Source organism: Argentina silus (assembly GCF_951799395.1).
Source record: "Argentina silus genome assembly, chromosome: X".
Taxonomy (NCBI): domain Eukaryota; kingdom Metazoa; phylum Chordata; class Actinopteri; order Argentiniformes; family Argentinidae; genus Argentina; species Argentina silus.
In genome coordinates, this window is record NC_139653.1 from 46,801,058 (window position 1) to 46,813,557 (window position 12,500).

Here is a 12,500-nt window from a genome sequence, read left to right on the forward strand (position 1 = left end):
GCACTTTTGGAGATCTAAAAATGATTCGATAGGTGTAAGAAATGTGTCAATCATTCTGCCTAATTTATCAGAGGGCAAGACAGAGCTAAGAATTCTCACTTTGAAGTAGCGACTCTTTGGGTGTCTGTTTGACTTTGTGTCTGTGAGTAACGCACACGCACGCGTTCTTACATTGTACTGGCGTAGGCTGTATCGGAGCTTCTTCAGAGCGGCCGAGCGGTCCTCTCCCCACACCACCAGCTTAGCGATCATGGGGTCGTAGTGGGCAGACACCTCGTCACCTGGAAACGCACGCGCACGCGCACACACACATGTGAGTACAACAGTCAACAGAACAGTGTGTTACTTGGTGTGTGTGTGTGTCTGTGTGTGTGTGTGTGTGTGTGTGTGTGTGTGTGTGTGTGTGTATGTATGTTACTTGGTGTGTGTGTGTTACTTGGTGTGTGTGTGTGTGTGTTACTTGGTGTGTGTGTGTGTGTTACTTGGTGTGTGTGTGTGTGTGTGTGTTACTTGGTGTGTGTGTGTGTGTTACTTGGTGTGTGTGTGTGTTACTTGGTGTGTGTGTGTGTGTGTGTGTGTGTGTGTGTGTGTGTGTGTGTTACTTGGTGTGTGTGTGCGTGTGTGTGTGTTACTTGGTGTGTGTGTGTGTTACTTGGTGTGTGTGTGTGACCCCTACCTTGCCTGACCCCGGTCTCTATGCGCGTGCACTCGTCAGCCTGGGGGGTGGACAGGTGCAGCAGGGGTCCGGCCCCCGGCATGAAGTCATTGTTGGGGTCTTCAGCGTAGATCCTGGCCTCGAACGAGTGTCCCATCAGCTCGATCTCATCCTGTAGGAGGGGCAGTCGCTCCCCTGCGGCCACCTGAGAAAGCAGAGAGGGGAGGGTTACCTCAGGACAGACCGAACACAGGACTCCACTAATAATACAGCATTATCGTTAGATGCTATTAGAGTCAGCTACTGTACACACCCACCACCACCATCATCATCATCATCATCATCATCACCACCTGTGTGTGTTCTAGTAGGGTTATAAGGCCCACTAGAGGAGTTTGCTCCAATTATCAACGCACATTTGGTCTAAACTCACTCACTCTCTCTCTCTCTCTCGCTCTCTCTCTCTCCTTCCTTCCTTCCTTCCCTCCCTCCCTCTCTCCCGTAGTTGCCACTCCACCAGGTCAGTGAGAGGGTGTTCCACCCCTCCCCCCCTCTCTCTCCCTCTCTCTCTCCATCCCTCCCTCTCTCTCACCCTCAGCTGCCACTCCACCAGGTCAGTCCCAGTGATCATCTCTGATACAGGGTGCTCCACCTGTAGACGAGTGTTCATCTCCATGAAGTAGAAGTTGTGCTGGGCGTCCATGATGAACTCCACCGTACCTACAGAGACACACAGGGGAGAGGGAGAGGGGGGGGGGAGAGAGAGAGAGAGAGAGAGACACACACACACACAGGGGAGAGAGACACACACACGCACAGGGGAGAGAGAGACACACGCAGGGGAGAGAGAGAGAGAAAGAGAGAGAGACACACACACAGGAGAGAGACAGAGACACACACAGGGGAGAGAGAGAGAGAAAGAGAGAGAGACACACACACACGGGAGAGAGACAGAGACACACACAGGGGAGAGAGAGAGAGACACAGACACAGACACACACACACACACGGTTAGAAGGACAAACAAGCCCTCACAAACAATATAAGGACATAGGGATAGACAGACAGATCTTTAACTCTTCAGGCCCCTTCTTACCTGCTCCTACATAGTTAACGGCCTTGGCTGCCTTCACCGCTGCCTCCCCCAGCTTCCTCCTCACCTCCGGGCTAATGCCAGGCTGCAGCCACACACACACACACACACACACACGGACACACACAGACACAAACACACGCTCATTAACACATACTCAGCGCATTAACACATACTCAGCGCTAACCACAGTGCATCAGACCTCAAGCCAGCAGCTCAGGAGACAGGAAGCCAACACACACTGACAGTGAACTACTTCTCATCTCACTTCACACCACTACTGTGCAGTAGGCTGTCCCTAATAGGTCACACTGTATGTGGAGAGTCACCTACAGATGAGCTACAGCTGCTCAAACTACCAACAAACTATCAACTGTTACTTTGTTGATACGCAACAGTTTGCTATGGTGACGGTTAGAGTAAGGGTTAGGTTAGGGGTTAGGGTAAGGTTAGGATTAGGCTTAGGGTTCGGATAAGGGTTAAGGCTAGGGTTATGTTACAGGTTAAGTTCACGGTTAGGATAAGAGTTAAGGTTAGGGTTAGGATAAGAGTTAAGGTTAGGGCTAGGGTTAGGATAAGAGTTAAGGTTATGGTTAGGGTTAGGATAAGAGTTAAGGTTAGGGTTAGGGTTAGGATAAGAGTTAAGGTTATGGTTAGGGTTAGGATAAGAGTTAAGGTTATGGTTAGGGTTAGGATAAGAGTTAAGGTTATGGTTAGGGTTAGGATAAGAGTTAAGGTTAGGGTTAGGGCTAGGGGATAGTAAGTTGAAATGTTGTTGACAGTTAGTTGAACATCTACAAACCATCTCTTTGGTACTATCTAATAAAGTTTTACCCTGTAATATACTCTACGATGAAGGGGCAGTCAGGGACAATCAACAAATGCATGTCACAGAATCAGTGGAGGTCGAGAGAGAGAGGTGATGGTATGCGTTTACCCCTGGAGCCTCCTCTATGATCTTCTGATGTCTCCTCTGTACACTGCAGTCTCTCTCAAACAGGTAGACAACATTACCATGCTGGTCCCCAAACACCTGCACCTCCACATGTCTGGAGAGGGGGGGGGGGGGGGGGGGGGTCACAGAGGCATCACAACAGAGCAACTACTAAACAAAGCCCTGAGTATTGATACAGAATTTCAGAAAATAACATTGCGATACTCAACTGTACCAATATTTCCCCCCCCACCACTAGCCACTACCATAGCCCCAGAACATCAACACACAAAGAAATATAAAGAGGGATTCCCTCATTCGGTTTCACGCATTACAATGAGCCTGTCCTCCGATTTCTACCTCCACCAGCCTCCCCTGGACTACACTGTTCCTGGTGGTAGAGGGGGTGTATAATAAATCGTTACAGAGTTCTCTTCTGCATACCTGGGATCCTCTACGAACTTCTCAATGAGCATGACGTCGTCGTTGAAGGACTTCAGAGCCTCTCTGCGAGCTGACTCCAGCTGTTCATGGAATTCCTCCGCCGTTCGTGCGATACGCATCCCCTGGACACAGAGAGAGAGAGAGAGAGAGAGAGAGAGAGAGAGAGAGAGACACACAAGATTCAAACCAAACACTCAAACATAATACAATATGCAATAGTACGATTCAATAGTTGCATTCCAGGTTGTCTACATTGCAGCATCGGATCTCACAACACCTGGAGACAAGTGGAGGCTGGTGGAGGTAGAAATCGGAGGACAGGCTCATTGTAAAGCATGGAATGGAATCGGGAATGGTATCAAACACGTGTGTGTTTGATACCATTCCTCATTTCATCACGTGTGTTTGATACCATTCCTCATTCCATTTCATGCATTACAATGAGCCTGTCCTCCGATTTCGTTAACATACCACGACCTGACCTGTGCAACACGACTGCAATGTAGATGACCAGGAACACCACCAATGACAGGCTCCCTTCAGTCTGTGCTTCCTGCTTACCTTCCCGCCGCCACCGCGGACAGCCTTGATCATCACAGGGTAGCCAATCCGGACAGCCTCAGCTTGGAGCGTCTCATCTGATTGGTCCTCTCCATGGTAACCCTCGATGATGGGCACACCCGCAGCTGACATGATGTATTTTGATGTGCTGGGAAAATATTTTAGTATGAAGTAGCTTTTGAACATAGAACAGACATTGGGTGATCGGTGTCGGTTATGCCGTTGTTATGGCTACCGTTGAAAACGCCATTATTCAGTTACTATTATTCCACGCCCTAATTTCTCAGCCGTTTAAACACCGATTTTTATGCCATTTCATACCGTATGTCTGCTCACGTACCAATGTCTACACATCCCCTGAATATTGCAACAATTAATTCAGCCGTTTCCGTTTACCAGGTACCTTAAAAAAATTATCTTAAAAATTAATTTCTTAGTCAGACCTACATCAACTACGCAACCAATTAAGTCGCGCCTTTCGGGTCCCATCAGGTTATGTCCCAGAGCACTGCATTGTGACCGAGTTAAGTTCGTAGGTAATACAGTTTTTATTCAGTTGATAACATATTGCATTCACGTGCCCATAGCTGATGTATGGCGAAGACCAAAATGCTAACTGTTTTGATGAATGCTAGTCTAACGTTAATGTAAGCTGCAGATGGAGCAACAACAATCCTGCTTCTGGCTGCTGGTTGCTGTGACAGCTGGTGAATGTGCTGTGTACTAGTAGTTTCAAAATGTTAAGCCCTCTAGTATGAAGCAGCTTTTGAAAAAACAACATGATGAGGATAGAGAATAGAATAGAACTCAGACATTGAACTCCTCCTACCTTTTGATGCCCATGTCTTTGATGGCAGAGGACGGGGGGCCGATGAAGATGATCCCTTCCTGTTTGCACGCCTCAGCAAACTCTGTGTTCTCTGACAGGAAGCCGTATCCTGGGTGGACGGCCTACACACACACACACACACACACACACACAGACACAGACACAGACACAGACACAGACACAGACACAGACACACACACACACACACACACACACATATATAGGGACTGGACTGGTGCTTGACAACATTAATCAAGCACCAGTGCAACATTAATGTGCTTCAGGGAAGGCTGGTGGAGGTAGAAATCATGTGTTTGATACCTTTCCTCATTCCATTCCATGCATTACAATGAGCCTGTCCTCCAATTTCTACCTCCACCAGCCTCCACTGATGTGCTTTAACCAACTCTACCCTATCAACTCCTGTAACTTTTACAACTCCAGTAAATCAATGCAGTTTCAGTCATGAAAGAAGAGGACTTCACACATCCATGATCTGAACCTACGTGAGAAGAAGACCTCTTGGCGACCTCCAGGACCTTCTCCATAGAGAGGTAGCTCTGCTGGGACGCTGCTGGTCCGATGTGGTAGGCCTCATCTGCCTTTGGGACACATATTAACCCACATCAAGACACAAAACTGCAGAGGGAAATGAGGTATACTCTACATACAGACTCTCCATAGGCTTAGAGAGCGAGAGAGAGACAGAGAGTTGTAATTTACACACACTTTTTAGTCTCATACAGAGAAAGAGAGAGATGTACGTGTGTGTAGGTTTTTGCATATGTGTGTGCTTGCTTTTAAATTATCAAATAAACTCAACTAAAAAAACAGCCAGCCAGCCAGCCAGCCAGCCAGCCAGCCAGCCAGCCAGCCAGCCAGCCACAGACAGAATGACTTACAGATACATGTACACTCCCTAGTGTTGTCTTACCATGGCCACATGCATGGAATGTCTGTCTGCATCACTGTAGACCGCTACAGAGCGAACGCCCATCTTCTTGGCTGTTCTCATCACACGACAGGCGATCTCCCCTCTGTTGGCGATCAGGACCTTCTCTATCCTGCTCTGGCCTAGACACAGGACAGGGGCTGTGAGGGAGGAAGGAGGGTGCCCCATCCCCAACACAGACAACTACCGTGCAGCACTGTCTGCATTCGCTGTTTCACTTATGGCAGCAGCTAGTGCAGTATCTAACTAACCAATTGGGTTGTGTTATATACAGAGACAAGGCTATAGATGTATACACATCTAACAAAGGCTATCCAGAAAAATGCTATACATACAGTATATAAAAATACCAAATATATATAAAATTAGGCTATACAGAAAAAAGGCCAATACTACTGACACCGGTGATGGTCTCAAGGTTGATGGGGTGAAAAATGTGTTTGTCCCTGTTTTGTATGTCTACATGAATGAAAGAATACAGAATTTAAAGAAATGTTGCCTGTCATTGTGTTTGAGTGTGAACCAGTGATGTTATGCTACAGTAATGATAATTAATTGGTTTTGAATAATATCAACATCGGTCCCACTGAGGTTGCTTACCCACTGAGGCGTATCGCACAGGCCCTTTGGTCCATACTAGTTTCCTAAGATAAGATAAGAGCCAGTCAGGGAGAGGACATGAGTCAGACTTTGTTGGTCAGGTCCAGGTAAACAGGTAGGGAAAACCCTTGACATCATCGATTGGTAAACCCTCACGCAAATAACATTGACCCAGAGGAAATGGTGGGTAAACCCTTTTCGCAAAAATACAAAAGGGTGAGTTCACTTCAGTTTACCCTCCGCTTCATCACTGGTGGGGTCATGATAACAGAGCACCTAAACCGTTGTTTACATCAACTAGGGGCATGACTGTCAAGGGCAGACAAAATGCGCTGTTGAGATTGTAGCTATAGTGTAATTGTACTACTATAAATTGCACTGTCTCCAGTTGGCGTCATCACATAAGATTACAATGCATTGACCGTGGTTTAACTAGTAAAGCCAGTGATATGTAATACATTCTGTGAATTGCCTTAATCTATTTTGACATCTGTGCAAACTCACTGAAGTGGTCAGCAACTGCAAGCAAGTTGTTATGCTAGCTATGCTAGCTAGCCCACCTTTAACCTTGCACAGAATCAGAGCTTGGCAACGGAACTAGTACGTCTACGTTGACACACACTGAGAAGATAGTGGCTCAATCGTTTTGGTTAGCATGTGCTTCTGCATTAGTAAACTATTTACGCACGACAAGTACAATCTGTTCTGATGGATGCCTTGAATGACAGCCATCTGTCTAGCCTAGTTAGCATGCTAGCAAGCTAGACAGACTGAAATGTATTATTGGCACCTGACCGCGCTAGCTATTTCTGACAATACAGAAAACGAATTTCACGCAGAGTAACAACAAGTACAAGACAATATGGTAAGCTAGCATGGTGGACTTACTGTTGCAATTTTCTTAGACCCTGTTGGGTTTGCACTTTCAATAGGACAGCAGCCATGTCTAATGACTGAAGCTCGCTGGCTACTGTGGCAAGCTGGCTATGTAGAGGGAAAAGCGTTTGCTTTTATGAAATCGCAAATATCGATTCAATGTTTAATCACGATATAGCATCACGAAATATTTGTTACTGGCTATGGCTTATCGCTAAGAAAAGCATGTAATTAAATAAGTTGCAGACACGTTTCCAATGGGTTTGTTTAGCTAAAACAACAATGTAGAGTGCCCGGTGAGCTGATAAATAAAGTATCTCTCTTGCCGACCCGTAGGATGATCAACCAATAGGAAATGCCGAGGCGGAGGAGGGGTTACTGAGTCACAACTTCAAGTCTATGTACGTTAGCTCTTTGTGTAGAACTGTTTTTTAATTTCATTTTTAGGGAAAATACTCTGAAACACTTTTGCAGAAATAGATGACTTGATTTTGGGAAAATGTGTATCTGTTTATCAAATGTACATGGCCTAAATGCCATGAAAACAAGGAACATACTACAAATGCAATAAAACATAAAAAATCTAAAATCAAATACATTGCTACGAAAATAGCCACATATTTGACAACATTTCATTTCAGAACATAATGCAACCTAAATATAATTTCTGAAAAGTATGTGTTTTATTGAAAGATAATTTCAGCATATTTATACAGTACGCATTTCACATTTTTAAAAAAGTGATTCAATTCAGTAAAAAAAAAACTAATATTGCTTGTGAAATATTAATAGTATCTATAAAATGTATATTTCATGCATATGCAGCTCATATAATAAAACAATTCCTCCTCCACCTCCTCTTTAAGAAGCTGCCAGTGCAACACTAACAAGGGTGACTCAAGTAGACTCAATAATACCAGGGTTTCACCAATAAAAAGCAGTCAAAACATCTAGGAAAAAACAAATTATCATTTAAAAAAAAGCCACCATCTTGTTTTTGAACATATCCAGCTAGTCTTCTCAGATATTCTCGTAACCCTGCCTACGGCGGTCACGGACGATGAGGAAGGTGATGGCAGCGATCAGGATGAGCCCCACAGCCGTGGCGCCGAGGATGATGGGAATGATCCGCTTGTTGAAGTCCGCCCAACACTCAACCTCTGAAGTAGCACAGGACAGGGCAGACTGGGGGTTAGAGGACAACATGTGATCTGGATTTCTATATGAGGCACACATGCACGCAAGCACACACATGCAAACACACACACACACACACACACCAAGTAACACACACACACACACACACACCAAGTAACACACACACACACACACACACACACACACACACACACACACACACACACACACACACACACACACACACACACACACACACACACACACACACAGAGAAGAGCCCTAAGGGCTCCATACAGTACGTACCCTCTCCAAACTTCTCACTGGTCATTTTGAAGGCCTGCAACTGAAGAGGTGCTATCTTCACCTTCAGGTGGTCCGACAGGTGAAGCTCGGTCTGAGAGATACACTTGAAACTGCGTCCAGAGGAAGTCTTAAACAGCTTCTCATGGTCAATGATCCCAGGATAGGGCTTATCTAGAAATGGGAAGACAATGAAACCTAACTTTACATATTTCTTTAAAAGCATTGGTATGGGGCGCTTAGTGGCGTAGCACACTAATGCGCTTACCACGTAATCGCAAGATTCCTGGTTCGATTCCGACCCTCAACCTATCTTGCAAGTCATCCCTCCTCTCTCTCCCATCCTTCCTGTCAACCTCTACTGTCTCTATCCCAATAAAGCAGAAATGCCCTAAAAAAACATATAAAAAAAAGCATTGGTATATTTGTATATTGTAATTGTGACTCCTGACTGAGCCAAATTCCCCACCTGCGACAGTAAAGTAAACTGAACTGCTGTGTCTTTAGCCTACAACACATCTATGTTCTACTCACCAATGCATTCCTTGCAGGCCGGAGCAGGGTGCAGGAAAGCAGTCACCTTCGTCACGTAGGACACATTACCTTCCTGTGGATGGAGAATGGAGCCATGGTGTCAAAACCAAAATATTGTGGTAGTAAGAACCAGTCACCATGCAAAACAGGCTGCACCATAATTCATTGTAATGTAATGTAATTCTAGAAAAAGACAAATCTAGATTGTATTCCTGTTGAAATATGTACAGTAATTGTTGATAATGCAGAGTTGTGATATGGTATTGTTGGTACAATTCGCAACAGAATTTTTTACACTTTATAACATTCAGTTTCTCAAGTGCATTTGAGCCGGTATGCTTGTATGCTGTACAGACCCTAACATTGTTCTCTCAACTACATTTGAATCATTATGGCTAGGGCTGTTCTTTATGGTAAGCAACAAGTAAATGTGTGAGAGCAGTCAAATGGCTGACTCCTGTGGTCTAAACGGCCGTTTCTTCTTGACAGCCACACTCTTACATGCCGCAGTTCACCTCAGTATGACTCAGTCATCTCTTCGTGTGACAGAAATATATTTCTACACCTTTTCCAGTTATAGAATGTGCGTGGTCATAGACGTCAGCATCAAGTGTCTCTGAACCAGGGGAGGCTGGTGGAGGTAGAAATCAGGGGAGGCTGGTGGAGGTAGAAATCAGGGGAGGCTGGTGGAGGTAGAAATCAGGGGAGGCTGGTGGAGGTAGAAATCAGGAGAGGCTGGTGGAGGTAGAAATCAGGAGAGGCTGGTGGAGGTAGAAATCAGGAGAGGCTGGTGGAGGTAGAAACCAGGGGAGGCTGGTGGAGGTAGAAACCAGGGGAGGCTGATGCATGGATGAACCTGTGTTTGGTACCATTCCTCATTCCATTCTGTGCATTACAATGAGCCTGTCCTCTGATTTCTGCCTCCACCAGCCTCCAATGCTCTGAATCTAACCTGTCAACCGATTTGTACCTGTTTAAAGGTCAACGCCAGGTTCCCTCCATTGCCAGCGATGGACAGGGAGAGTACGCCGTCGCTTCCCTCACAGTAACCTGTCGTCTTTGTGGTGGTGGGGTCGACGTTGTAATAGGACGATTTCTGGAGAAAATAAAGAATCAACATCATTGGATTGGAGACAGAGGAGGCCAATAGCAGACAAGCACAATATATGCCATTTAGCTTTCATCCAAAGCGACTTACATTTCAGTGAGTGTATACATTTTTCAGTATATATGGTCCCAGTGGGAATCAAACCCACAACCTAAGCGTTGTTAGCGCCACGCTCTACCGACTGAGCCACAGAGGACAATATAGAAATATAACTGTATGGTGGAATGAACGCCCAGAAACAGAATGTTGTATAGATATTCACTTACTTAGACATATGTACATTTGTTTAAGTAAGTGAATCATCTATCCATCAGTCATCATTGATTACTTTATCTTATGATGACTGATGGATAGATGATTCACTTACACTTAAACAAATGTATTTGTTGTAAGTTGCTTTGGATGAAGGCGTCTGCTAAGTGCATGTAAATGCAAATGGAATAAATGAGAGGTTTTTAAATGTGCCTTTTTAAACCTCTCCTTCAAGAGCATCGCTAAGCAGTTGACAGTTCTTCACACCTTAGGGATCACACCCCTGACTAAGAGGTGCTAAAACACACACAAACAAAAAAAAGCACTGACAAATTAACAGTCCCACGGACCTTGTTCTCTCTGACCACAAACTCCACTCCCATAGATGCCTTCAGGCAGGGTTTGCCGGCCTTGTTGTTGAGGGTGTAGGTGCCCACGACAGGGACAGACTCTGAGGGCTGCAGGACAGGCAGGTTCTCCTGCGCGGCGGTGGGTACGATGGGGTTGTTGGAGTCCTCTGTGGCGTTGGTGGCGGTGGTCGTGGAGGGTGATGCGTCAGTAACGAGGCAGCTTCCTGTGTCAGAGCAAGGCAATGGGGTTTAGCAGGGGGGTGAGGGGGTGGAGGTGTGTGTGTGTGTGTGTGTGTCTGCGTGAGTGTGAGTGTGAGTGTATGTGTGAGTGTATGTGTGTGTGTGCGTGTGTAGGGTGTGTTCAATGGTTTTACAGGAAACCACAAGACTGCATTTACAAAAACATCACAGACTCCTCAGTTCCAACTTCATAGCTTTGTCCCCAAAGTCAGCATGTGAATGGTGGCCATGATTATTTGCCTACAAAACATTGTCATGCAAACTTACTGTTCTTCCAATGGCTTTCAAAGATTGTACTCAACAGCCTTCCCTCTTGAAGAGTAGAGTACATTTGCATGGTTTCTATCATGAAATACTGTATATCTCTGAAGCTTGTCTCAGCTGGCCAGCATAATTCAGATATCCAATGTATGTGTTTGAATTTATTATATTATGTACATTGACTTTGTAATTGATATGTAATTAATTAACCATATTATTTTGTCATTTTGAATGTCCATTTATGATTGTTTGTAAGCAAGGCTCCTCTGCAAAAGATACCTCTGTCCCCCCTCGAGACCCCCTTGTCTAAATAAAGATTTAATAATAAATCTGATTATATTAAAGCATGCTGTGTGATTCACTTCACTGCTCTGACCCACCTTACATCAGACTACTAGACCCATCATCAAACTACCAGTAAAACAAGTCACTATCACTCAATAACTCTCACCACCACTTAAGAACTTAGGCCAAGTCTGTGTACAGTAGATATTATATGAGAGAGAGAGAGAGAGAGAGAGAGAGAGAGAGAAAGAGAAAGGGAGACGGTGCACAGAACAGAACTCACCCAGTAAGAGAGTGACCAGGGGAAGAAGCCTCCTGATACGATGCATGTTGTCTCTGGGTTGATGTGTCTCCTCGTCTCCTCAGCTGGGGAGTGTGTGACAGAGATGGTGTGTGTGTGTGTGTGACAGAGATGGTGTGTGTGTGTGTGTGACAGAGATGGTGTGTGTGAATTCATCTCTGCGGCACAATAAAGACACGTGTACTGCAACGGGGGAGGGGTTTTTCTTCTTGATGTGTGAATTGACTGGAACATATTTGGGTTCATTTCAAATACATAAGTCAATTAGCCTGATACAATGATATTGAGTAACTCAGTTATTAACAAAGACATGATTATCTCAATCGGACCCTCCAGACGGCTGCTGATAAACGTACCCTTGCTGTGAACTTTAACCTTTAAAGGGGCTCACCTCCTGCAGTGAACAGTCACCACTAGGTGGAACTCCTCATAAGGGTATAGAACATGACATAAGGATATAGAACCTGACATAAGTGTATAGAACATGACATAAGGGTATAGAACATGATATAAGGGTATAGAACATGACATAAATGTATAGAACCTGACACTAGGGTGTAGAACACAGGCTTGGATAGCAGCATATTTCTCCTAAATTATCCTAAATTATCCTGAACCTCTGAATAATAGAAGAACTTAATTATAAAAGAAGAAGAGAAACAAATGATTACAAAAAAGCCTCTAGGTGATGAGGTAGGTGATGAGGTAGGTGATGAGGTAGGTGATGAGGCAGGTGATGAGGTAGGTGATGAGGTAGGTGATGAGGCAGGTGATGAGGCAGGTGA

At 45.0% G+C, this 12,500-nt stretch overlaps 2 protein-coding genes across 3 annotated transcripts in view; both read right to left on the reverse strand.

Annotated features, from left to right (window-relative positions):
* Positions 1-7,094, reverse strand: part of mccc1 (methylcrotonyl-CoA carboxylase subunit) — an 11,665-nt gene extending 4,571 nt beyond the window's left edge. Inside the window, exons 1-12 of the mRNA XM_083695615.1 lie at positions 6,957-7,094; positions 6,069-6,112; positions 5,451-5,590; positions 5,023-5,118; positions 4,517-4,638; positions 3,688-3,835; positions 3,127-3,248; positions 2,686-2,797; positions 1,752-1,833; positions 1,248-1,375; positions 677-860; positions 172-281 (exon numbers count right to left, since the gene is read on the reverse strand). Coding sequence (XP_083551741.1) covers positions 172-281; positions 677-860; positions 1,248-1,375; positions 1,752-1,833; positions 2,686-2,797; positions 3,127-3,248; positions 3,688-3,835; positions 4,517-4,638; positions 5,023-5,118; positions 5,451-5,590; positions 6,069-6,112; positions 6,957-7,012 — 1,344 coding nt within the window. The 5' untranslated portion in view covers positions 7,013-7,094. The remainder of the gene's footprint in view (positions 1-171; positions 282-676; positions 861-1,247; positions 1,376-1,751; positions 1,834-2,685; positions 2,798-3,126; positions 3,249-3,687; positions 3,836-4,516; positions 4,639-5,022; positions 5,119-5,450; positions 5,591-6,068; positions 6,113-6,956) is intronic.
* A 517-nt stretch (positions 7,095-7,611) lies between these two features.
* On the reverse strand, positions 7,612-11,826 carry lamp3 (lysosomal associated membrane protein 3). 2 transcript variants are annotated; one of them, XM_083695619.1, is made up of 6 exons: positions 11,698-11,826; positions 10,629-10,852; positions 9,889-10,014; positions 8,919-8,991; positions 8,388-8,558; positions 7,612-8,104 (listed from the first exon to the last, which is right to left on the reverse strand). In XM_083695619.1, exons 1-6 carry the CDS (start codon positions 11,741-11,743, stop codon positions 7,965-7,967), a joined length of 780 nt encoding a protein of 259 aa, XP_083551745.1. In that variant the 5' UTR covers positions 11,744-11,826; the 3' UTR covers positions 7,612-7,964. The 2 variants fall into 2 exon arrangements, with proteins under 2 accessions (XP_083551745.1, XP_083551746.1); XM_083695620.1 differs by having other exon boundaries at positions 7,962-8,129.
* Positions 11,827-12,500: the final 674 nt, after the last annotated feature.